This window comes from Aethalodelphis obliquidens, unplaced genomic scaffold (genome assembly GCF_003676395.1).
Source record: "Aethalodelphis obliquidens isolate GAN/ISIS:26980383/991018 unplaced genomic scaffold, ASM367639v1 scaffold10, whole genome shotgun sequence".
NCBI classification, from domain to species: domain Eukaryota; kingdom Metazoa; phylum Chordata; class Mammalia; order Artiodactyla; family Delphinidae; genus Aethalodelphis; species Aethalodelphis obliquidens.
Window position 1 is genome coordinate 31,303,398 of NW_020837954.1, and position 27,479 is coordinate 31,330,876.

The 27,479-nt window shown below is 35.7% G+C and overlaps 1 protein-coding gene across 3 annotated transcripts in view; it reads left to right on the forward strand.

Annotated features, from left to right (window-relative positions):
• AP5M1 (adaptor related protein complex 5 subunit mu 1) overlaps positions 1-25,231 on the forward strand; it is a 43,460-nt gene extending 18,229 nt beyond the window's left edge. Inside the window, exons 8-10 of one of the 3 annotated variants that reach the window (XM_027111357.1) lie at positions 1,616-1,694; positions 3,813-9,646; positions 17,123-25,231. In XM_027111357.1, coding sequence (XP_026967158.1) covers positions 1,616-1,694; positions 3,813-3,831 — 98 coding nt within the window. In that variant the 3' untranslated portion in view covers positions 3,832-9,646; positions 17,123-25,231. Of the gene's footprint in view, positions 1-1,615; positions 9,647-17,122 lie in introns of all 3 variants that reach the window. The other 2 variants (XM_027111359.1, XM_027111358.1) reach the window with 2 other exon arrangements.
• The last annotated feature ends 2,248 nt before the right edge of the window (positions 25,232-27,479 follow it).

Below are 27,479 nucleotides of genomic sequence, written 5' to 3' on the forward strand. Positions count from 1 at the left end.
AAGACAAGACTTTGTACTTGAAAGTTTCTAAAGAATTACAGAACTCAGAACTACTGAATTCTAAGGAATTACCTGTGAATGGCAATAATATATTCTATGTAATATAACCAGAATAAGCCATATTCTTTACCTCCACACATCCCTGTGCTTTCTCCTACATCATTTTTTCGTTGCTTTTTAGAGAAATTCGTGTATATGTAAGAGTCTTCATAATGCTTTTTTTTTTTTTTTTTTAAATGAAGGCACAATACAGTTGTTAGTTTGGACAAACCAGCAGTTTTGTCTAAATGCAAACAGACCAGTATTTTAGGTTGTTTATGGGAAATATGTTGTCTCTTTAGATAATGTTTAAAATATTGTATCTTATTAATATTAACTAAACATATTGTAGTAATTTTCAGAGATTATAATACAGAATGGGATGTTTCAGTAATTCACTTGCTTCTTAATATATGAATGAAAGAGGTCACTTTAAATGCATAATTATGACCAATCTTTTATTTCCTTCTTCTGTTAGTTTCAGAGCATAACTATCACTTCATGCAACTATGTAAAAACCTTTATTTTGCCATCATCTTGACAATAAAATCTATATTCATAATATACAACTTAGTTCTGAAAATAGTTTAATAATGCTAATAATCTTAATTTAAATAATAATAGCTGATGTTTATTGCTTACTATGTGCCAGGCACAGTTCTGAGTATGTAATGTGTGCTAACTCATTAATCCTTACAGCACCCTACGTAAGTGTTGTTATCTCCATTTTACAGATGAGGATGTTGACAGAACAGAGAGAATAGGGTCACATAGTTAGTAAATGGCAGAACTGGACTCAAAGCCAAGCAGTCTGTCTCTAGACCCTGACCACTTAACCAGTATGCTATGTTGCCTCTCAATGTTACTAGGTTCTCAAACTGAACAAACAACAACAAAAAGGCAATGAAGTAATACATCCTACCTCTATCCTTTTCATTATGAAGAAGGTATAAAAGGCAGAATTGGATACATAGAGATGTATGGAATAAGAACTTACACATGTCTAGCTCCAAATGAGCATTATCATCTCAGTTTTACATATCAGAAAACTTTAAAGAGGTTTTCATTTGTCCAAAGCTCTTAAAACAGAAACCTTAAATTTGATCAGAACAATAAGAAACCACTGAAGCAACCTTTTTAAAACGTTACTAGAAAGTTGGGTGTGTATTTCCATCTCTGAAACTTTGAATGCATAAAGAATAGCAAGATCAGAATCAGAACTGTGGTGAAGAGGTTACAGACGGGTAACAATAAAACTATTTTTAATGTTTTTGTAGCTGAAGTAATGGTCTATAATAAAAAGAATTTAGGGAAGATGTGAGAAAAAAATTAGTAGATTTGGCATGAGGGATTTTGGCATGTATAAGCTAAAAGATGGATTATTCGTGTATTTAATGAAGCCATATTTTTAAAGTGGTGAAAGTTATAATAATGCCTTGATAAAAATTGAATTGAAATGGATATCTCAAAGTATTGCCTTCTTTGAAATAATTGTGTTCCACAATTTTAAATATCATGACTTTGCTTTCTCATTGAATTTTTAAGATAATATAATCTTATCATTTTTTTTTTTTAGACCGGAAACTAATTTCTTCTGACTATTACATCTGGAATTCTAAAGCTCCTGCTCCAGTAACATATGGATCATTATTACTGTAATTGTCTCATGTTTAAATGGGATTTATATAATAGTAACATAAATTAAATCACCGTCTTTTATTTTTAAGGTGTATGCATATAACCTATGAGTGAAAATCATTGATTTAATTACAAAATGCTCTTGTTCAATGTTTTTAGTCTGATCTAGTTTGAAAGAACATTTTAAAGACTAATGTATCCAATTTCATTACCCTTTGATTTTACTCAAGTATGATTTCAGAGCATAAAATGTAGTGATTCACTTTCAGCTTATTGTAGACTAGTCTTGGGTTGCCCTGCCATACATGTTTCTTCCTGCCCCTGTGGCAGACATGGCTAATCAGTCACAGTCCTCTTTCTCCACTGAGCCTTCCTGGATATGGGCTTAGGCTCCTCAGTGCAGAGCTGCAGGCAGCTACTCCCAATAGATTGTAGATGACGTGCAAGATAAAAAACTATTTGCTCTTCCAAACCTAAGTGCTAAGTGCTAGTACGATGTGTTGTTACAGAATACCAGAGACCACATTAGGAACAACTTTGTAAATCTCTTGAGAAAACAGCTGATGAAAATGAAAGAAAATTGTTTAAATAGTAACGTGTTTTTAATCAGAACTATCCTACTGACTAATAAAGAATCTGCATAATTCTATTTTGTTTTTCTCTGTTCTGGAGTTACTTTTCAGGCAAGCTTATTAATCTGCCACAATAACATTTTGTTTAGTAAGCATATTAAGAGGAGTGGGATACCTTCAGAAGATGAGCATAGTGTTTTGTGATTACTGAATATCTGCAGCCAAATTTTTAAATATAAATTTAGATATAATATCGGTCTTTTCCTGTTTTATTATAATTCATTAATGAATGAATTCAGGTAAAAATCAAAAGCTATTTTATGGGTAGAGAGTATCACTTAAATCTTATTTCAGTTTCATGTAGCACATTTTCTTTAAATTTGTCACCCTTGCTTCCTTATTGGCATGCTCTGGGTTTCTTCAGGAACCATCCAGTCATACATACTCTTTATTCTCTACCTGTCTTTACAATTATTTGTCACGTTCTGTTTTCAAAGTAGTTCATTGTCAAGTTGGACTTTAAATGACCATTCAAGAAAAGATGAAATCTCAAGAACCTCAAAACCTATGCCATGTCAAGTTTCTTTTTACAGAACAGAATTAGAAGAGTTATATAAAAAAAATACGCATTACAGATTAATAGTCAATTAAATTATATCTTGGTTTCTTTTTTTTATGAGTCTCTTAAGGAAAAGCTTAGAAAAAGCTGCTAACTTCTTGAAAGAGAGCTATGGTAGTTTGAAAGGAGATTGCATAGAAATTTAGGATTTGAAATGTAATTTTTTAAAATTAAGGTCAATCCTACTCATAAACTCATTTTCTGCAAGACATTATCATGGCATAATGTTCTATGTTCAAAATTATCCCAAGTAATGAAGAAAACAGAGTAACTTCCAGACCAGGACTTTAGCTTGTTGTTCTAGGTTAATCATAGATAATCAGTAGTAAAAACGTTCCTTTTGAAAAAAGAAAAAAATCATTCCCTTTAAGTTTTTTGATCTCTCTTAAACACAAGGAAAGCTTAACATTTCACTTATATTAACGGAGCCATTTGTACATCTTGATTGTATAAGTGTTTAGCAAAGTATACTAAAATAGGGAAGAGGCATTTATCTAGTGAGTAGGCTGAGATTCAGTGTAATAATCCCCTAGGCAAAACTTTATAAGCAATCGTAAAAACCAATGAATCTTTGATCTGACATTTCTAGAAACCTGAGGAAAATCTAAGGAGTACTGGAAAAGTGTAGGGACAATGGGGAACCTGATGCCATCTGTTGCCATTGCATTCTAACATAACGCTACAGAGCTAAAACTAACTCATGTTTTCATCCTGTTGAGATCAGCTGGGCACACTGTGATGCTTTGATTTTGTCTAGAAACCTGTCACTTCAGGATAATTTCTGAAGACAAAGTCTGTTTCCCGTTTGGTAGGTGACCTGTTTAATGTTTTCTCTGTGTCTGGGAACTCCTTAGTGTAATTAGCGACCTTTGAACTCCACAACTAATCCTGAGCTATTTTGTATTCCTTACTCATCTTTAAGGCTGGACCTTTCTTTTCTTCAGAGTCCGCTGCCACAATTAAAGAAGAAACAGCTGCATTTCAAAGGGATTCCGATTCCAGAAGCTTAATCGTGATTGACATGTTCTTATTCTAAGCTATAAGACACTCTAAGAGTCCTTTCTTGGGTTAAAACTTCAATCATTTTCTAAAATATTATCTCGCTATGGATTTTATTCATTTTCTTTGATAACTATTCTTTGCATTTTTTAACTTGAAAGATGCTGTGTGTTTGCACTGAATATGAGCACCTACTTCCAGTTAAAGGTTTGGATGGTGTCAGACCGCTGGATGCAAAATTGCTAAATTCCCTTTAGTGCCAAAATATGATTATGAAATCTGATGTCTATCATATGGGTAATTATTCTTCAGTAGATCCAAAATGTACAAAAAGTGTTAGATTTCTGAAAATGTACTCAAACTTCTTAAAGTCAGCAGTACCCTTAACAGTGTAAGACAATCCCCTTACAGTGGTGGGCATTTTTTACCTTTTACTTTTTAAATAATTGATTCAAATGTCAGGTTTGAAGTAAATAGCCTTATCAGGAATTCTTAAATTTTTAAAAAAATTTTTAATTAAGCATTAGTCTTACAAAATTAATTTTTTCACACCAACTCAATATTTTCAGTGAGTTAAAATTGTGGTTTTATATATACATTGTATGATTTAAGATATTTCAAAGCACAATTTAATACATAGAACAACTACTAGTATTTTTCTTCTAGTTTTTATTATAGTATTTCAGAATCCTTTATAGATATTCATGGACTCCTGCACCACCCCTGGGAGGAAGGTAGGTCGAGTTATCATCCAGAGTCTCTGCAGGGACCGCTGCCACAGCAGAATGGTTGTTTCTAAGACAAAGGTCAGAAAAGGGATGTTAATAAACAGTTCTCAGGTTTAAGGGACTTTTTTAGGATTACATCTTAAATTCCAACAAATCAGATTTAGGAGTTACTGAAAGTGAAATTGATCCATCCCTCATCCAAACTTTGCAATACTTTCCTGTTCTGACATCATTTAGATAGTTAGCTGTATTATCAGATTAGAAACCATTGTACCAGGCTGCTGAAAGGAAAAGGAGGCAAAAAGCTAAACATGGGATGAATTCTGAACCTTTTAACCTGGCTGAAGTACGTAGGTCCCTGTTATGCAAATACCTTCAATCCTCTGCTAAGTTCAGTGGAAATAATTTTCTTGAATGACAGGTTTATTCAGCAAGGATTCAGTTGGTGATTAATCCCCCTTTGATCTAGGGTATTTCACTTAACTACCAGTTACCTCGTTCTGACAAAGTGCAACTGAGATTAGGGAGATCACTAGAACACTACCAGGGTGTGCGTTTATTCTCTATAACCTTTTAAAGCAAGGGCCAAGAATGCAATTTATTTTCAGTATTTGAAGATGTAAAAGTCCTGTCTGCTAAGTTAGAAAGTCAATTGAATACCAAATGAAGTTTAGTTCTTATGTAATAGAACAAACATTTCTTTTTACTTTGCCTAACAATGATTTTAGAAAACATAGGCTTTGAAGAAACAAAGACTACAATTTAAGTATATCTTCTAGTTTTGTTTCATATACTAGAGTGTATATTTATTGGCCCTGAGATAACCCAAAAATCAAAGCTACAACTTACGCTGAGAAAATGCTTCTATTTTATTCAACTGCACAGTTTCTCCCCATCCGCCTCCATTAAAAAATGTCATGGTATGTGGTAAAGAAATCCAATTTGGGAAAACATGTCGCAGTACACAATTATTCATCTTAAGACTTGTGATTTCAAAGCTTTATTTAACTTTGTCCTTTCTTGAAAAAGAGCTTGTTTTGTTCCCATGATGAATCAAGATTTTTTTCATAAAAGTACCATTACAAAAATACTTCAAACTGATTATTTTAAGTTATCAAAATAACCATTTCGACAGTACTGTTTACTATTTTTTTCTGCCTTTTTCTCATTTAACTGGGTACCCTTCCTCCATAACTTTAAAGTTTGAAATATTCTATGAAATTTTGCACAATATTTGAAGAATAAAATTGTAAGATGTGTTTCTTGACTAGTTTTATTATTATAGACAGCATTTTTTAATGCTTTGTAATTGTTCATTATTCTAGTATCAGTTTGCAAGTTATGTATTTGGATAATTTTCTTATACCTTTTTTTTGGCTCAAACTTTTTGTGATCCAATTTCTAAATTGAAACAGTGACTCAAATAAATGCATATCTAACTTATGTTTATGCCAAATGAACATCTCTAGTTTGAATTTAGTAACCAAAATGTTTCTAAATATCTTTTGATAGCAAGTTACTTAACCATGGTAAAATTGAGGATCAGAAAAAATATAAGATGGAAGGCAGGATCCCCTGGCCATGTTGCTAAGAAACTAGTATTTTTAATAATTAACTTACTCTGTGCAGTAAATTTTTAGTTAATAAAATGTTGCAATATATCTTGAAATATGCTATCAGAGAAAATATATTTATGTAAAGCATAGATGTATGTGTGTGGGTATTTATATAATGTTTTATGTTAGTGTGTACAACTTGGTGGGTTTCCCTATGAAATATTTCATTATGTCAGAGGAAGAAGAATATTTAAAGTTAAATATTCAAATGTCCTCCCTGCAAACACAATGTTAGTCAGTAGTAATGAGGAGGTGCATAAAATGAATATTACCAAAGAACTCTTGAGGTTACTCTTATAAAATGGTTAAAACTCTTATGAGTTGAAAGCTTTTCAGCTAGCTTCTAGGTTTTTTTTCAACAACAGTTTTATGGATATGATAACATTATCGTCTGTATATAGCCTGGAGCAATGCAATGCCTTATCTGTATTACTAATTTACTGCTTTGTAAGCAGGTTACTTTGAGGTCCAGGTTGACTTTTCTCAGGCCCTGGCCAATCTGTGTAATTGATGGTAGTGTGGTGTTAATATATGATGCACAGCATTTACATATTGACGGATGCCCTGGGGTGGAAACCACCTGCTGAATTGTTTTTCCAGTAGGACGTGAAAATTTGTATATCTTAATACTCCATTAAACATTTAAAATCAAACTATGTTTCCTTTAAATGTCTTCTCTTTAAATGATAGTTTCTGTGAAAAAAAAGGTTATTTAGTTAACATACTACTAATAAATAAAAATGAAAAATTATTGTTATCCCTCTTAAATTTTTTACTTTTTCTTTCAAGGGACTTTAGTGCCCTCTGCAGGTTATATAAAGAGATAACTAATGACTATATTTTTAAACCCTGTGATTTTTCCCTTTTAGAAGCAAAGCCTGGTAAGTGTGATCCATTTTATTTATATTGTTAACTTTGTTAATTTGCCAGTGATTGAAGTAAGAGTTTCTTTTCTTTGCCAGTTTTATAGTTTTGTTTAGTGTGAAGAATGTAATACCATTGAATTTTCCAAATCACTTAGCTGGCACTCTTTAAATGTTAGAACTATAGTAATACACATTCCCTCACAGAAAGCAGATTGGGAAAACATTCAGCGATTTTGAAATTTATTGAAAATGTGGAGAATAACTTGATTATTTCCCATTACATTATTAGAATATTATACATTGAAATAAAATAAGCCTTTTCCAGTATGCATCATGTAAATTTTAAAAATTACCTGAGTTTTATTTCTTAATCTTGTTGATGAGTGATGATTGTGTTCAAGCTCAAAACACGAGGCTACTTAGAATTTCTTTAAACAAAGTTAAGGTTGAACAGATAATGCTTTGGTATTATTGTTGCATAGGTCCACTAACCAGAAAGAGTATTTCTATTTGAAGAACAAAAGGCAAAGGTTTCGTATCTGAGTCACTCATTTCAAAGAACCCATACTTTCTCAATGAGTATGACAGATTTGTTTCTAAAGGATATAGGAATTCACTTTGTATATGAAACTATAGAACTGTAGCACCAGTGGCACTTCTGATTCACTTAAAGCTGCCAGGGAAACTAAATATGATGAGAACAAGAGGAATGACTGGATCAAGTTAATAGAAATAGTTCTGCAAGCCACATAATGATCCTGATCATCAACCTTGAAAAGTAAATTAGAACAAGCAAATTGCTGTTGAAAAATTCTTTCAGCGCTCTGCTGTTGCTACTCAGCTAGTCATGACTCAACCAGAGACAAGGAAAAAATGCACTCAGTTTTGCATTAACAAAGGAAACATTATTAAAGTGAATGTTTACATTCTGTTTATTGAAGTGTTCAAAGAATATTTGTTACATCTTCAAGCAACCTGCTGTTCTCCCAGCTATTACAGTGCATGAGTGATAATAAAAATGAGTCATTTGTACATTTTAGAAAAGTAAATAAATAGCATTTAACTTGTGTTTCTGAGCTATCTTACTTCAAAATATTGAGGTATTAATACTTTCTCTTTTAAAGATTATTGTCACTAGGAAAAGTATCCTATTAAAATAAAAACCTCATTCACTTGAATACACCTTTGAATTATTTTCAAATGCTTTATGTAACTTTCCTCCCAGAATCTACAATGCATAAGAAATAATCAACTGAAAATAATTTTTTAAATGAAAACAATTGTGAAATTACTTGAGTGTGTAATTGAATATATAATATGTGCATTGGAAAAATAGCTTGATAATTATGAGAGCTTTTTTGAGCTACATTTATCTTGAGCTACTTCATAAGAAAAAGTTGAGAATTAAACAAGACAGCAATTGGAAGCAGGCATACCAATCTAACATTTAAAAATTTAATAAGTATTATATGTACTGCTAAAATTGGGGGAAAGTCAATAATTAAAAATTCAGAATTTTAGCTTTCATCTGTGGAAAATGAACAATCTAAATCACTTTTATATTTTAGAAGTATAGTGTTTAATAGGGGTTTAAATACCATATTTTACTTGGTCCCTTGCAGGTGTTACTGAATACAATTCAGTATTCTGTAATCCCTTATGGATTAAGTAATTTTTGAAGAATTGTCTTCTTAGATTCACCAAGATGACCAGTTGTCAGTCTTCTGTATTTCAGCCTAAAAATCTTTCTATCACACTTAGCAAAGATTATTAGCCTATGCTACAGGCTCTTGAGAACCTCTTTGCCAGATATTTTATTATTTACCATTTCTATAGTATTTACAGAGCATCATATAAAGTATAGAAATAATTGATAAAAAATATTTCATTTGCGTTAACCTGGATATTTTATATTTAAAATGAATATCTTATTTAACATTTTTCTAAGGAACTTCAGTCTTTGTTCATAATCTTAAAAAAGTTTTTTTGAATCTAAAATAAAGCAAATGCCAAGCTTCTAACTCCACTTTTGCTAAGGAAATCACCGGGAGAAGTGGTTAATAATGCTACCAGCTTGTTAACTGGTAGCAGCAAGAGGACTTTTTAACTAAGGTGAATATAAGTGGCTTCAGGCCCATAATTAAAGTATTTCCCTCATACTAAAATAGTAAGTCATTTAATTTAATGTTAAAGGCCTAAACAAAGTTGAACATAACATATGATTTGGGTTTAAAAACTGCTGAGTAATCCAGTTGAAATTGAGAACTTAGTTTAGTCAATAAAAACTCATAATTAATATTAAACTTTTACTGTGCTCCTATTATATACCATTCCAGAACTAGACAAAAAATAGTACCTGATTTTGAATGGTACATTATAACTCCTGCAATGTGTTAGCACTGTAATATGGAAGACTACTTCTATATATTGTTTGTACAGAAATTGTCCAATGAGGTGTGATGGTTGAAGTTCACCAGGCAGACAAAGGAAAGAAGGGCATCCCAGGGACAATGTCATATCCCTGGAGGTCTGTCTCTCCAAAAAGAGAATCCCAGAAACATCTAATATAGTAAGTATATACATTGCAAGGGAATATTTTTTGCTTCCAGATGTTTGATATTTAGATAAATATAAACTTCTAAAGGAATTACTATATTTAATTTCCACCTTAATATACAGACATACTAACGCATTCCTAAAGACTCAAATATACACTCACACACTCTGTCTCCCCTCTCTGCCTCCCTTCCTTGCTAATTTTGAATGAATGTTCACATGTGCTCGTATGAGACTTACCTCTGCATTATCAATGAAGAAAATGTAATGATGTATAAATAGGATTATACAGAAAATATGTAAGTGAAGAGCTGTTATATAATTTGTTGATATGCTAATATACGTTGTACTCAGTTGATAAACTAAATTTTTTTAGTACACCCAGATATTTATTAATAATATAACTTCTGTATTTTTGTCATTACCCACTGCAAGTGGATAATGCAAGAAGTCATGAAGCAGAGTTAATGCCAATCTAAAATGCCATGGTCTAAAAAGTCATAGCTTTTTAGCATTTTTATTTTTTTAATAGATCTTTATTGGAGTATACTTGCTTCACAATACTGTGTTAGTTTCTATTGTACAACAAAGTGAATCAGTCATATGCATACAATTATCCCCATATCCCCTCCCTCTTGAGCCTCCCTTCCACCCTCCTTATTCCACCCCTCTAGATCCTTGGCAAAGCACCGAGCTGAGCTCCCTGTGCTATGCAGCTGCTTCCCAATAGCTATCTGTTTTACATTTGGTAGTGTATATATTTTGATGCTACTCTCACTTTGCCCCAGCTTCCCCCTCCTGCCGTGTCCTCAAGTCCATCTGTGTCTTCGTCTTTATTCCTGCCCTGCCACTAGGTTCATCAGTACCATTGTTTTTTTGTTTTTTGTTTTAGATTCCATGTGTGTGTGTTAGCATACAGAATTTGTTTTTCTCTTTCTGACTTACTTCACCCTGTATGACAGACTCTAGGTCCATCCACCTCACTACAAATAACTCAATTTTATTTCTTTTTATGGCTGAGTAATATTCCATTGTATATATGTGCCACATCTTTTTTTTTTTTTTTTTTGCAGTACGCGGGCCTCTCACTGCTGTGACTGTGGCCTCTCCCGTTGCGGAGCACAGGCTCCGGACACGCAGGCTCAGCGGCCACAGCCCACGGGCCCAGCCGCTCTGCGGCATGTGGGATCTTCCCGGACCGGGGCACAAATCCATGTACCCCGCATCGGCAGGCGGACTCTCAACCACTGCGCCACCAGGGAAGCCCATGTGCCACATCTTCTTTATCCATTCATCTGTCAATGGACAGATAAATTAAAAAACTAAATTTTTTAGTTCACATCAGTAGAACTGTGGAACACATTCTTAACCTTGTTTCATTTGAGTATATATATACATACATATATACACGACTGTGCATATGTGTGTAAGTAAAACAAAAATGCAAGCTCTAGAGCACTGCTCTTACGTATTAGTTTGCAAACTTTACCCCACCTTCCTCACCAATATTTTGAACTCCTTGAGGACAATGACATTCATCTTTGCATCTTTGTATTCCCAGTGCCACTAGAAACAGTTAGTGTGCTTCACTAACACAATGAAATGTTAAATATGAAATAAAGCAGATTGTTCTCCCACCTGAGACAAATCAATGATGTCGAGTGATTATGGTTTTGCATGTGTGTATAAAAAGTCCGTTGGGCAAACAGTAGTTCCATTCACATTCAGCACAGGTGGTTTCTACCCTGTGATTGCCATCTCTAACACTATTTGGAGGGTTTGTCACCGTCTGTGACACTGCTCTTCAGACACAGTGTGCAGCGTTTTGGCTCAACCTGTTAGACTAGCAACAGTGGAGGCCTGCAGTTGTTACCCATCATAGGACACATTCTTTGCAGTTATGCTTCCGTAAACCCTAAAGCATTTGGCACTCTCATTTTAGAAATTCCCTTCTGCAACTCACTCTACAGTGGCTTTGTGAGCTCCCCACTATTCACCAGAGTCAATCCTCGTTTTGTTCAATATAATATGACCTGGTATGCTATGACTCCCCTCACCTCATGAAGTCACAGCTTTCGGTGAGTCCCATATACTGATGAAGTAGAGTTGCCAGTATCCAAGAATTCCAAGTGATTATTTTGAAAATTTCCATTTATCATAAAGGCAGAATGATGTAGAGCAAATATATAATCTTTGAAGTCATACAGGACTGATTTCAAATCCCAGCTCTGCCATTTACAAGCTGGGTGGTCTTGGATAAATTACTTAATGTCTGTGGTCTTCACTTTCCTCCAAGCTTCATAGGGTATTGTGAGCATTGAATGATACAAAGTTCTAAGTACATAGGTATTTGATTAGTGTTCATTCCGTTCTACATCAAAGATTAAAAATGGCCTTTTCATGCAACTAGTTATTAGACAGTTATGCCTTCAGACTATCAAAATTATATGAATTGTCCATTTGGCCTTGGTTTTGAATGTTCGGCTGTATATTGTATTGCAGGAATGCCTACTCCATTGCTTGAATGGGTCTTTGGGAGTTAATAAAATGGCCGTAGAACTGCGTGGGTTTAAGTGTTTATATAAAGTTTGCTACAGTTTAACAATTCATCATTATTCATGGAAAGACATTTACGCAAAACTCACATACCATAAGGTGACCTAACAGTCATATTCTGCCAAAAGTGGGATTGAGCGAAAATAAAATTCATCCACAGGAACATTGAACAAATGCAGTAATAACCCACAAACTATTAACAGAGCTCAATTAACTTCTGGAAGGCTTTTCTTTATAATGTCCAAGATTAAGTCTGTACCATTCATAACTAATTGCTACGTGTGGGAATCATTTCTTCATAAGATGAACAACTGATTAAACCTGGTAAGGAAATAAATACATTCAGAATATTCCGACACATTATTTATTATGTAATATATGGTACTAGACTCTAGGGAAAAAAATGTAAAGATTAAAGGTAAAGATTAAACAAAGTGCTTGCTTTCCCAGGATTTACAATCTGAAAGAAAGAAATGCTTTAAGTACCAACTCTTATCTCCTGAATTTTCTTGAAATTTTTTTCTTAAAAATAATAGAAAAAAGTGATTTAATTGACAACATAATTTTTTTAAATGGCAGATTGCTTGGGCTTCCCTGGTGGCGCAGTGGTTGAGAGTCCGCCTGCCAAGGCAGGGGACACGGGTTCGTGCCCCGGTCTGGGAAGATCCCACATGCCGCGGAGCGGCTGGGCCCGTGAGCCATGGCCACTGAGCCTGCGCGTCCGGAGCCTGTGCTCCGCAACGGCAGAGGCCACAGCAGTGAGAGGCCCGCGAACCCCGCGAGCCCCGCCCCCCGCAAAAAAAAAAAAAGGCAGATTGCTTGATTTATTGATTTAATGAAACATTTGAATCGTCAAATTTAGCTTCCTAGAAATCTGAAGTTTTGGATCAGGGCACTTAAATCTTAATAATGCTAAAAAGAGTTGAAAATAATTTGTTCTCTTTTAACAGAATAGGAACATTTTGTTTTTTTATTCTACCAGCACTTTTGCCCAAATTAGCTCTATTGAATAAAGTACTCTGAGCTGCAGCTACAGATTTCTAATAGCAGTGGACATATTCCTTCATCTTCTTTAGGCCTGAGTCCCTACCACAACGCGAAGACTGTCTGATATCTGAAAGTGGAAAAGTGAATGGCATGATAAAACCATCGAGGCCTGTGTGTGACCCTCAGGAAACTCGTGTTGAGGACCACTCCCCACACCCAGGGAGGGAGGAGCTTCCTAACTTCCCAGTCCTGCACCAGAGGCTTCCCTTGGGATGCCCAGTTGATGGTGCCTGAGAGCTTCCTAGAGGCCACATAAACTCACAGCTATTAATAGTTATTTCTCTTTATGTTTCTATTTCTAGCAAACATGCTGTTTGTACATTTTTAATAGTATAAATTTTCCTCTATTGATAAATTTTAAATGAATACATATAAAGCAAAATATAGAGTAAATAATAGTTCAGGTAGTATTTGGCAACAGAAAAGTTGAAGCTCAGATAGGTACACAAAAGTTACCTTGAGCCTTTTTGAAAATGAAAGATTGACGCTCAGGGAATCTGAAATCAGGATGAGTCTTCATTGTGCTACTTAACATAGCTTTTCCAGTAAAGCCCTTGGAGGGGTTAGTAAGCAGTGTGGTCAGTGGAGAATATAGTGTGACTTTCAGGTTAGGCAGACACAGTTCAAATGCCATCTCTGTTTAAGGAAACCTTGGACCCAGCGTCCTCATTTGTAAAATAGGAATCTTCATAAGATTGGTGTACGAATGAAATGACACAGCACATATAAAGTGAATGGTACACGGGTGATGGCACACATTCCCCTTGACTCGCCCTCAAATAATGATAGCTGTTTCTATTAATGACTTATGAACAGGAAGTAGGTCACTATTATTTACATCCCAAGTATTTTCTTTTTTGTAATGTGCTAGCAAAATAGGGAAAAGCAAAATATTAAATCTCCACATTTACTGCAGGACAGACAAATTTAAAGTTTGTGTTAATGGCAAAGTTAGGTTTAGATTTCCATCTAGTTAAGCTAACCAGCCCCACTGCTTTTCCTTAAACATGCACACACACCACACGGGGGTGGGGACAGGGTGGGGAGAGAGAAGAGAAAGAGAATGAACTCATTCACACACATATATTCTTGTAACAGATCATTTTCCTCTCTGGTCACGAGGAAGCTGAGAGCTGAAATTTTGACCTTTATTAAAGATGTGCAGAGTTTTTCATATATATTTTTTGTCGTCTTTGTATTGAATCATTTTACTATTCTAACTTTACTTTCCTTTGCCTCAATTTCTCTATCTTTTTATCTTACTGTATCCTATTGTACTACTCTATCCTATTACATTGAACTTTATTAATATTATACTATTATATCCTTTATTTTTAATTTCCTCAAATCATTTTTGGAATGAGGTTGAGAATAATTACATATGCAAAAGTGTGTCATTGATCCACCACTGATAATGTTCTAGGCAAAATTTAAGAGAAAAAGATCAGAGAAAATTTAATATGATTCTGAAACTGATTATGTCAGTTTCCTGGTGACTTCTAACTTGAAGTATTTCACTCTTGTTCAAACACAGCTAACTTAGTTATGCCACCATCACTGCTTTACATCAAAAACCATTAGAATCCATTTGCCTCTCTTTTAAAAATGGGACTCACATCATCAACAACCCCACCAGTTCCAGGTATTCAAATACATGTTGTCTTTCAGATTAATCTCCTCTAGAGGTGATTCTAGTGAAGCTATCATAGCAAGAAAGATATTTCGGGGACTTCTCTTTGCAAAAGCCTTCAAAGCTAATTTAGAAGCTGCAGAAGGAAAATGAATCTTATGATTGCCTCATTGTATTAAATAAAAAACCATTTTATCTAGCTTAATCAACCATCTTATAGTCATGGAGCTTAAATTTAAGAAATCAAATATTTGGAAGAATATGCCACATGGTTTAAAGGCTATTCACAAAGACAAAGGAATTCCCAGAAAGATTTGGTACAAAGACAGAATCATGGAATAAGTGTGTAGTTAACCAAAGACTACTTTGAAGCTCAGTTGCAAATTCTGGTGTGTTTGTTTTTAAATGAATCTCAATAATAAGCACACCCTGTATAGCATAATCCTACATGTTTCTAGCAAGCCAAAATATTTTCAATATCAAGATTTATTTGGGTTCTGTTTGTATAAAGCATAAAGATAAATTTTTAAAATAATCATTTGGGGGTCTTTTATAGCAAAGATCTATTTTGACAGGAAAATTATAGCAATTGTACCTGTAGTATATAGGAGTGAGACTGCTTAAAATGAAGGGGAAATAAAAGAGTATTTGTGCATGTGTTTTCATATTCTAATGTGGGTACTCTCTCAAGAGAAACTAAAAATTGTGTTTTATAGGTCATTCTCATTTTTATGACAATCTTTTGATTCCTTGTATTTAATGTTAAATGTTTCCTGACATTTTTACTTCAATTATTTTTAGTTATTCACCCACAAATGCAGTAAGGCTGACATAATTACCCCCTTTAATTCACAAAAGACGTGTATTTACCTATTTGTTATAAGGCTTTTCAAGCTAGCATGCTGTTACTGTGACAAGACTACTTTGAACAAACAGTAGGTAAAATCATATCGTATGTTGCACAGCAACCCCAAGAGCTGAATGTTAATTTAACCGGTAAAGACAAAGTAATTACAATAGTAAGAATCCTTATCTTTTGATGGAGTTAAAAATGGAACTCAAATTGTTATACAAACCATTGGCTTAGTAATCACTAGAAAAACAACCAACATGCAAAGTATTATTTGCAAAGTTACAACTAGCTACTAGAGATGCTGGTAGAAGATCTCAGTGTAGTGTCAGTGTGGATATTGGTGGCATACCTGCAGTATTTGACATATGGAGTGGATTATTTTTTAACACCTATCACCTCCATATGACAAAATTATTTTCAGCATACGAAAGGAACAAGAATGATGGCCAGAAAAGGGGTGCAGATAATAAAAATTGTCTTTTATTGAATATATATGTACATATGTGTGTATCTCATATATGTATATATATGCCATATATATAATAATCATGCCAGTAAAATATACAAAATAAAATATCACAGAACAAACTAAAATGTACTTACTTTTAAATTACATTGATGTATTTTTAAAGGGGGATGAATTTATACCTACATAACAGTTTGTTACAGTAACAAAAAATAACATTGCAGTAACTGATAAGTGAGTTTTAATAAAACCAAAACATATGCAAAAGGTACAATTTAGACAACTAAAACATACCACTGATGTAACATTCTATTTTCTTGTTATTTTTTAGTTTAAAACAAATGATTAACGATGAAGGTATTATTCTAATTGAGTAAAAGATTAGATGTTTGAAACAAAATTTACACTTCCCAAACAGAAACATTATACCTCAGAGTTAGTATACTGTTTCACTATTATAATAAAAACTGCCCAGAAAGACCGAATTGAAGCAACCCAAGTTCTATTTCTTCATCTTTCCAATCACTGTGCTAAACTGTTAATTTCAAAAAAAAAAAAAAAAGCTGTTTAAACACAGGACTATGTAGTGCCCCAAAGTTTAGAGAGAGAAACTGCTTTCAAAGCAAGCTTTAACAATCTTCAATTGTTATTACTCTGGAAAGGAATGGGTGTAGCCGGGTCCATGTGTGGGGCAAACAGTATAATTGGGAATTTTCCAAATCAATCTACATGTAGGATACAGTGTTTATTAAAGGATAAGTTATCAAAATGTGCTCATTTTATATATTTTAACTCAACAATAACGACAGCAATTGTTTAGAATTTAGACTAAAAGAGTTTGGGGGAGGATTATTTCATCACTAACATTATTTAGAATTGTTGGCACATGACAATAAAAAGCAGACCAACTTTTGATCAGTTTTGTTATTGTGTTTAGCTTCTCTACAGACAATGCATCCCCTTCTTGCGTACATGCGAAGAGGACCACCCTGCCCTCGATACATCACTGCCTACTCCTCTCTACCCGCAAAACATGCTCTGTTTTGTGCCACGTACACCAACTGCAGAAAACATCCAGAGATGTACGGTACCCCTGAAGTATTAGGAACCTGTGTGTTCCACCATTCAGAAGATTTGCTTTTCAAATAGGACTGCAGAGTGAGTAAAGCTTGGCACAAAGGCCAATGGTGCAATTTCTGACCTTGAGGGTGTTCTGTATTTGGAGTTATAGGGCCTCCATCCTACCTCTCAAATTACACCACGTCAACCATTCCCTACTCATCCTGTTCACGTGGTCCACCCTGATAAATCATTACCTCCAGATTCCAAACAGGGAATTAGGGCTTGCGAGTTTAACGGGGGATCTTCTATTATGATGAGGACAGGTTTTCAAATCCCTTTGTAAAGTCACATGACTTTTCTATCCTAAAACTAAAACAAAAGCCCCCAGATCCAGGCAGTGCTGGTAGCTATGCAATCATGACTACATCATTTACTGTCTGTTTCCTCATCTGAAAAATGTGGGAGCAAGGCAAGATGACTGGGTGATCTCTAAGTCTCTGTCACCTGCTATGCTTCTATTATGCATATAAGACACATTTTATGTAAACCAAATATTATCGTTTGTAGCCACATAATTTGGGGAAAATAATTTGGATGACACAAATTATTAGCAATAGGAAAGAGTGATGGTGATGAAAATGATGGCAGGGCTCATAGTTAGGAAGGCAAGTTGTGAAGTTATAAAAATCTTTCCCTTACAGAATTTTCTTGGTTGGGTCGCAAACACACACACATATACAAAGACTTTGGTAAATTCTGCCTACAGTTTTTTCTTTAATTCAACAACTATTTATTGAGCATCTACTATGTTCAGGCATATTAGGCACTGGGAATTCAGCAATGAATAAAACAAACCCCTGCCCTCATGGAGCTTATACCATATTAAGGAGAAATAGGAAATAAAGACATAAATAAGTGTTGAGAGTTTAGACGACCCTATAACACATATTCCTGCCTTGGCATTCATTTTATGTGGCCACACTGCCTGCAGGGGCCTTGAACTGACACCATACCCGCAGAATCACAAGATCCTGATATGACTCCCCCAATTGTGATAAGCACTCTCCCCCATCTCCCAGGGCCTCTCCTTGTGCACTCCTTAGATTACACCAAAACTGTACTCTTTTGGGTTTGAATTGACCAACTCAGCCTTCAGCTGGGAATCTCAAAGCATTCCACCTGAGGACCCTATTAAGGCATGTGCCCTGGGTCCTGCCACACTCTCTCTGCCTGCACCCTGACTCGACCTCTCCTCATGGCCCCTCTTAGTGTGTCATGTACCTCCTCCAGGACCTATGAGTAATAAGTTTCTCTATTTCACTTTCCCTGGTGGTTTTCGTTGAACACCTCGTGGCTCACCATCCAACACCCCAGGGCTCTACTTAATAAATGTTAACAAAGTCACAACGATAAGTAAAATATGGAGTATGTCAGTAGTGACAAATTCTCTGGAGTTAAAAAAGGAGGGCGGGGGGAGGAAGAAAGATGCAGAGGTCCAGAGGGTGGTGTAATTTCTACAACATAATGCACAATGGCCACAGAACCTGAGGGTGGAGGTGGCAGGGGGCAAGAGTGAGCCTTCTGGTAATCAGGAAGAGAGCAGCAAGTGCTGTGAAAAGTAGCTACCACACGATTCAGGAAAGGGAGGTGACCACGCTTGTCACAAGGACTGGTGACAGTGTAATTGGGAAGTACTCTACTTCTCCAACTCAGTATCTTGTTACGAATTAATGATTTTAAAACAACTGGTTATTTCACCAAACACCTAAAGACTAACTGTAGTCGCAGACTATCTCCTGAAACACGGGCAAACCCCACAGACATGAAGGATAATCATGCTTGAAAGACTGTCTCCTAGGCAATACTGTTTCTCAATAAGACATAGTCTGCTATTCAACTTAACATTTTTCTTTTCAGCTTTCTCTCAGTCACTATTATTGGAAGTCAAAGGTTGGAAATTTGTAATCCAGGAAACCCCTCTGAGGGTATTTCAAGGGTTTAAACTGAGAAGTTGCCCAATTCCTGGAGGTGTCAAATTCAGGGAAGGGTGGGGAGAGAAGGCTCTAGGTTGAACCAGTCCTGATCCAGAGTTACTGAGGCTGACCAGGACCTGGGGTATAAAACAGAAAAAGGCATACTCCGGTCAAAGCTAGCTCCTAGGAAGAGGAGTTAGCCTTCATCTAAGATCGGTTTTGTCCTGCTGAGAGAGGCCTCCTTGCAACATGGATGGGGGCTGTTGGACATTCTTCAGCAGCGACCCTGTGGGGCAATAAGAAGCAATAGCAGTAGTGGACCGGTGTGATCGAGGTCAGTGTTCTGCTTCGTTGAGTGGAGCAGTTTTTTCCCCTCCTGTGGTCATCTTCTTAGCAGAGGTAACAAGGAAGCTACATTACTCACATTGAACAAATCCATATTTTCTCTAATTAGGTTGGTGTAAACATTTCTTGGCTTTAAGCTCTCTTAACCTTCCCTTTTACACACCACGCCATTCAGCTGATGTGTGTTCTCCAGCAAGCCTGCCAACAATACTTTGTAGTCAACCCTGAAATAAACTTTCATCCTGACTCCCTCTGTTTCCACAAGCAAATGACTCACTCAAATTTCATAGATAAGAGGTGAGAAAAATGGAAATGTGATTCTTTAAATGTCTCCTTTGGGTTCAGGGAACACACTTTGTAGGGGCTAATTATCAGAAAGTTTAATTGTTACCCTGCATCTCCAGCTTCCCTCATGTAGCGCCATAGGTGCTAATAGTGAGAAAATTTGTGCCCCTGCTGTGCTCTCTTCATTAAGCTAATGGAACATTTTCCTCTCATTTTCTCCCTAGGGTGGCTGTAGGAGTACAACCTTATAATTGTTGCTCTAACTGTAATTGGAAGTAGTAGGAGTATATATAATCATACTGTCTTTCCTATGTGGTAGTCATTTATTTATGACCTATTGATAATAGGTCCCAGCCAGCAGCAGAAGACTGTGAGGATTACATTGCATTTCCTCATAGGAGAGTGACTACTAAACAAAGACTATTGTTAACCAGAAAGAACACATACTAGGGATGGCCCATCATACTAAATACTGCAAATACTTGCATACCAAATACTTGCATCATTACTGCAAAGATTGGCCCCTCTGGGTATCATGGGTGTTTTTTCACTAAAATTAGTGGAGACTTCATCTTACCTTTCTTTAGATATGTGAACTAAGCTTCATGAGTCTTTTGGGGAGCCTCTCGAAGGCCATTGCATACCTTCTTCAAAGTGATGGGGAGTTTTGTTTGGCCACTGAAGTCTTTGGAGTATAATGGGCCTAGAGAAAAACTCACAATTTAGCATCCACCAACCTGATTCAGGGCCACTGGGCTGCACTGAGTACAGTTTGCGGCCAGCAGGACCCTCCCCAAAAAAGGGAGGCTGAGATGCCCTGGGAACCTGTTAACCCAAATACAAATTAGGAGATCTGCTGAGGCACCAATATCTGTATTGTTACATCTTGACCTCTGACAACATACTTTGATGAAATAACCCTTTTACTATCTTTTACAAGATGTAACATTCTTCAGGACATTGAGTATTCTCTGAAAATTCTCCACAGTTTGTGTGCGGCATTTGGTCTTCGGTTAAAGAGTAACTGAAGAGAACTTGCATGTTTACCATTTACTATTTAAAATAGTTCTATTCAAGGACTGCCCTTTACTTTTGGACAGAAAGTATCTTCTAAGGTCAGTACACAGAGCTCATAAATGTATAAAATTAGGTTGGCATCCATGAGAACATAGCATTGTGTATTCTGCCCCCACAAAGATACTGAACATCTAAGAATTTAATGCTGGACAGGATGCACGGTCAAATATCTGAATTGCTAAAACTTACAAACTGCAAAGAGGTATTGGTCAAATGTCTGCTGTGTGGCAAGCACAATGCTGAGAATAGTCACAGATATTGTTTCATTTTATACTCCTGTAGCAGGCAGAATAATGACCTCCAAAGATGTCTGTGCTCTAATCCCTGAATCCTATAAGTATGTTATCCTATATGGCAAAAAGGACCTTACAGATGTGACTGAGCTAAGGATCATGATATGGGAAGATTACCCTGGATTATCTGGGTGGGCCAGTGTAATCACAAGGATCGTTGTAAGAGGGAGGCAGGAGGGTCAGCATTGGAAAAGAAGATATGACCACAGAAGCAGAAGTTGGAGTGATGTGGCCATGAGCTAAGGAATGTGGGTAGCCTCTAGAACATAGAAAAGGAAAAAAAAAAAAAAAAAGATTATCCCTCTAGAGACTCCAGAAAGAATACAACCCTGCTGACCCATTTCGGACTCTGACTGCCAGAACTATAGATAAGTTTGTGTTGTTTGAAGCCACTAAGTTTGTAGTAATTTGTTATAGCAGCAATAGGGCACAAATACAACTCCCAACAGCTTTGCAAAACAAATTTATCTCCATTTTGCAGATGAGGAAACTGACGTTTAAAGGGATTTGAGAGGCTTAGTTCACCCTGCTTCCTCTCACAACGCATAGTGTGTAGATATTTTTGAGTGTAGCAGCTTTCTCTCTTGAAGCAGGTGGGTTCTCCCAAGGTTCTGAAAAAGCTGCAAGATGCATGAGCTGGGTAACTCACTAACTGAATATCCACCCTTTTGTCTTCAATCATCATGTTAGATGATTTCTTAATGAGCTTAGCTGAGTTTTTTACTTTCTAAAAATTTGGCAGCGTTATGAAGATTAATTCAGCATTTCTGAAATCAGAGCTTCTTGCATTACTCTTTCTTTTGGCAAACATCTTCCTTTGTCTCATCATTTAAGTTTAGACTCTAAAACTATTTATATCAGGAGTGAATAAACAGTGTGTGAGGGGAAGGGGCTTGATGTGTTTTCCAGTTTGTTATAGCAACTTTAATCAGGTAGGGTCTTAGAGAAGGATGTCAACTTCACGCCCACATAAATGGAGAGCAAACTTTTATATGATGAATGGTCATTTTCCAGGTCCCTAGCATCTTGTGGATCCCTGAGTTCTGCAGTAAGTCTAGATATAAATGCCTGAGCCACAGGGATTTGGATTTGTTCTGGTTTTAAGTACATTTGGCTCTATAGTAGATATGTGTTCACTGCCCATCATGCCAGCCCGTTTCTGTGTGGTATAAGTGAGGGCATCCTCACCATTCCCATATGCCCTAGGCCTGGCCAATCAGAGTATTCTACCTCCTGACCACAATGATTGGTTCAGGGGTCAAGAAGGATATGTGACCCAAGATAGTCTAGACTTAACTGTCAGAGAAGGAAAGATGTTTTCTCTTCCTCTTTGGCAAGGTCTCAGGATAATATAAGCCTATGACTCATGCATCTTGTGGCCATTTTTCCTGAACTTTGAGGGTCAGCCATCTGCTGCAAGAGAGAATACAGCCAACACCCAGGAGCTGAGAGTTGAGAGTTAGAGAACAAAAACAAGAAAGTTCTGATTTATCCAGCCATCTCTTACTCTGCCCCTGGACTCTTCCAGTACATAAACCAACAAAACACATTTTTCAAACTTAAGTTAGTTGAATATGGATTTGTGATTAAAATAGAATATATTTTTAAATTTAACTTTTCAGAAAGGTGATAGCATAACTAAAGAAAAGGTATATAACAAAAGCCTCCTCTTCAGATTGTCCCATCTGCCCAGTTCCCACCCCGTAGGTTCACAGTGGTTATGAAATTTTTACATAACCTATGGATTTATTTCATGTTTATACAAGCAACCATAAAAATATATCTCTATTTTCCTCTACTTTACCACAAAAAGTGTTATATTAGACATATTGTTCTCCACCTTGGCTTTTCACCTAACGATGTATCTTATCAATCTTTTCCTATCAATGGTGAGGGAGCTTCTCCACTCCTTTATGAGGCTAGATAATATTACAGGATCCATTTTGATCAGAAGGACCTTGGAAAAGCAGGTTGGTTTTGAGGAGTTGGGTCAACTCTATATGAGAAAACTGTGTAGCTCCTTGGCAAGGATTTCTAGACCCATTTTTTCACATTTCCTTTTTCATATCTTAACAAGCTTAGTATTCCGCAAAGATCAACATCAAACTTTAGGGTTACATTTGCTGTGAAAATTATGAATGACCCTATATAATCTTGAAAAATGAACCCAGGGCAAATAGAAGACTGTGGCTTAGATTGTAAATTGGAGACCTGCAACTCAATTTGGTTCACAAATATGTTTTCTTTGAACAGTATTTTAAAAAGAGTTTTAACTACTTGCTAATGTTTAAAACTTTTAAATTGGGCTATTTCATATGAATATTTTAGTATTTCATTTTTTATATTTCATTTTTTGTTCAATTATGGATTCATGGCTATTTATTTTATACTATGGGTCATACATCCAATACTACCTTCTTTATTTTGTTGCCCACATTGTTCCAGGTTTGTCTGTTCGTAGTTTTTTCAGGTTGCTTTTTATTTCCCTTTGACATGCCTCATTTTTTTTGTTTGTTTGTTTCTCTTTGTTTTTTGAGCACTTCCTCACTCTCTGGCACTACAGGATGCTCCAGATTCATGCTGAATAGTCTCTGCCTCAGTCCTATAATCAGCCATTTTTCCAAGGAGCCTGGTTCCTTTTATTAGAGAATGTCACATACCCCTAGTTTACTGCTGTGATTCTTCTGTTTTTTTTAATGACTCCACCCCCCTGTCAACTTAAGAGCTATTTGAAATATCAGGGAAAGAGAAAGATACTGTGAATTTTCCTCAGGATTAATGTAAACTTTATTTTAACATCTGACTCCAGCTTCCTACAAGACAAAGACTGTATTAGTTGTCCCTTATCTTGGAAAAACAGTACTAGAAATTGGAATTTTCAGTCTTCACCTTGTACCCTTAGAAATATTATTTAACTAACATTTTACAATCCATCTGAAGAATGCTAAACAGGTATTCCAAGAATTAGATTAAGTGATATTAAGTATTTTAAGAGCAGGAGCCTCACAAATATATAAGATCGTTAGCATTCTTAGTCTTTGCATTTTTATTAGGAATAGCTAACAGATTTTATAAATCCCATACCCTGAGTTATTCAGTATGTGCATAGCTAGTGTCATTTTTTTTAACTTATCTTAATGTGGAAAAAAATGTTTTTACTCTACACATAAAGTGAATAACCAACACTACAACTAAAAAATTACTTCAGAAAGGGGCAGTTAACTTAGTCTGAAATCTATACTATATAAATGTGAATGCAAAGTTAACTGTATTTTTTTCCAAAAAACTACATTTGTGTTTACAGATACAAGGCTCAACTCAACTGTCTGTGTCAAATGACATAATCTGGTTATTAGACTTATGATGGGATTTAAACATTTTAATGAAAGGGGAAAAATAAAATATTCTTTTGTGTAAGTTAAGTTTTGCAATTCAAAGGATTTGTTCATTTGGGTCTCCAAGTTCTTCTTTTCAACGTTTGAGAGTCTTGAAGGTAGTATCTTGGCTTCAAAGCCTTTTGCTTTGAATCTAACTTTTACTTTGAAACTAACCAAAAAGAAACTAAGTATATCAGAACCATACCTAATCCCGTAGGAGTCAGCATTGCATCAAGTTTATTAAAATTAAAGACTTCTTTTTTTTTTTCTCCTCCCCAAATAGGCATCTGGTAATAAAAGGCAAATCAGCTGGGTTAGGATAAAACAGGCAATGTTTTTCCTTCACTAGTTCATTTAGAAAAGTCGGCTTGCTAACTGAGAAAAATTAATGAATTTTACTTGTATTAAACTAAAGGTGATTGCTTCATGGCAACAGTGTGCTCATTTGAGAAAGTCATTACATTTACGTATTGTGTTTTCATGTAAATACTTTTGCCAAAGTGTATTAGCAAGGAATATAATATTATGGTTCATGGTTCATGTAGTATCTGAAAAGAATAATTGTATAACTAATCAGTGAAAACAAAGTAAATGTTCCTCTTGGGTTTGTATAATAAAAATGGAATTAAAATTATTCAGGCTCAAAAATGCAAATATAATGCATCTCTACCAGCAGGAAAATAAAATTTTAAAGGCAAAACTTGTATGTGAAGACCAGTGTTTCAATTCTTCTGAAAGTCTTAGTTTGATTCTAGAACCGATCTCATCAAAATTTACTTCATGCATTTTATAAAGTAATCAAATATTTCACTGTTTTAAAAATAATAAAATTATCATTCCTTCTCCTGAACAAGTTCACTGATATTCAGAACACATTCTGGGGAAAATTAATGCTAATCAGTGTAGTGGTAGCAACCAAAGTAGCACTTTAATGTACTAAACAGTAATATAAGATTAAATTCACAGTAAACTCAAGAGCAAATAACCAATATTAATTTAAACAGATTAAATCCTGGGAAAGGGCAAAGGTTAGCAATGATTTGAAGCGATAACCAAATTCTATTGAGAACAATAGGCCTTGTATTAGACAACAGCAACCCCTACCGGAAGCTTGAGGCTGCCTGGGCAGGCATTCTTGGAGGCTGCAAGGAAGGATGGGTAGGGAGAATGGATTTGTGAAGATGCTCAGACCTCCACCTGGCAGGTGGAGCCGCCATGGAATTCATGTGCATCAATCCCCAAATCATTTCTTCTCCAGTACTGCGTAATCACAGTCCTCATGTTCATCACCTAGAATTTTTAAAGAGGAAGAAATTGATTCAGAATGTTTTATTAGTAAATATTTAGAGTGCCCTTTTTTAAAAGAAAGCTAAAATTCTGTGATAAATACCTGACATGAAAAAGCAGTATCTGCTCTGGCAAGGATTTTAATTAGGCTTCCTTGGAATTTCCCCCACAGTGCTCAAAATTGTTCCTGTCCTTAGTAGAGAATGTTTTGGAGGGTGCTTTGATCTGACACCCCAACAAGTATGCATGGTAGCTAAATTTATACATCTGTATACATAAACATACATACACACACCCATATATACAAACAGCGTGTTATCTAAGGTTCAAAGTGGAACTGAGAGAAGCCTGGGTAAGATGGAAGGTCTTCACTATCTGCTTGGCCCTTCCTGTTCAGGTTTATGGCTTTTTTTTTTTTTTTCCCATTATTCTTTGGGTGAGTAACCATCCTTAACAAACACAAGAAGAAATATGAAAACTTTTAAGAAACGGTAAAAGGCAATAATTTGACAAACAGACTAGTCATCTATAAAGCATCTTCTTAAAATTAATATGAAATGCCCAACAGTATTTTGAATTCAGCAATTCAAATACATCAAATATTTAAACTGGCTTATGTTACATAACTAAAGGAAACCTCCGTCAAGCTGACTAGCTAAAACATGTTTAAATGTCACAAGCAATAAGTATAGTGATCAGAGAAATAAGCTGAAGAAAAATCAGGAGTGATCATTTTAACAGATGGGGGCAGAGTCATAGAATGGAAGAAAGAAGGAAACAGAAGCAAGGACTCAAACTAGGCTTGGCTGGAATAGAAGCCTAAATTACTGTGGGAAGCAATCATAGAAACAACTCACAGCTTTGCTTTACTTTCTGAACACCCATCCCACCACCTCCAGCACCACATACTTTAGTTTCATGACTAACTTGTAAATGGTTTTTACAGAAACCTACCAGGAGGCGCATTACACAACCAAGTGGATCCTGTCTCAGAGACCATGTTCACGTTTCCAGTCAGAGAGAAGAAGCAGACTTTCCTTAGAATTTTTGAAGTGCTTGGAGGAGGCCAGGGGCAGCTGAATTGGAAACACTTTGTTTAACCCTCCTACCTGAAATACAGAGTAACATCATTTCAGAAAGGAGTCAGATATCTCCTGGGAGCTGTCTGCAGGTAGGAGCATTTATTTCCTGAGGCTAGAAGCACTCAACACATTCCTCAAAGAAACAAGATCAAAAGTATTTGAAATTACAAGTGCTTGAGGGAGGCAGCTTAGTAGCTGGGAAAAAAAACACTGAGTCAGGACAGAGGAGCCCAGGATCCTACCCTAGCTGTGTGCCCTTGAGTGTCATTCAACCTCTCTGTGCCTTAGTTTCCTCATCTGTAAAGACAAAGACATTTGACTATTTTTCCAGCTTTGATGGCAAAAGAAATTTTAATGAGGATATAGGGTTCAGACATGACACGATCTAGCAATGTTTCATAAAACCATCATTGTTCAAGAAGAGAATGGGTCCACAGAATCAAAGAACTAGAATTAGTGAGCATCTTCCCTGCATTCACTCATTTATCTATTCTTCAATAGGTGTTTACTAAG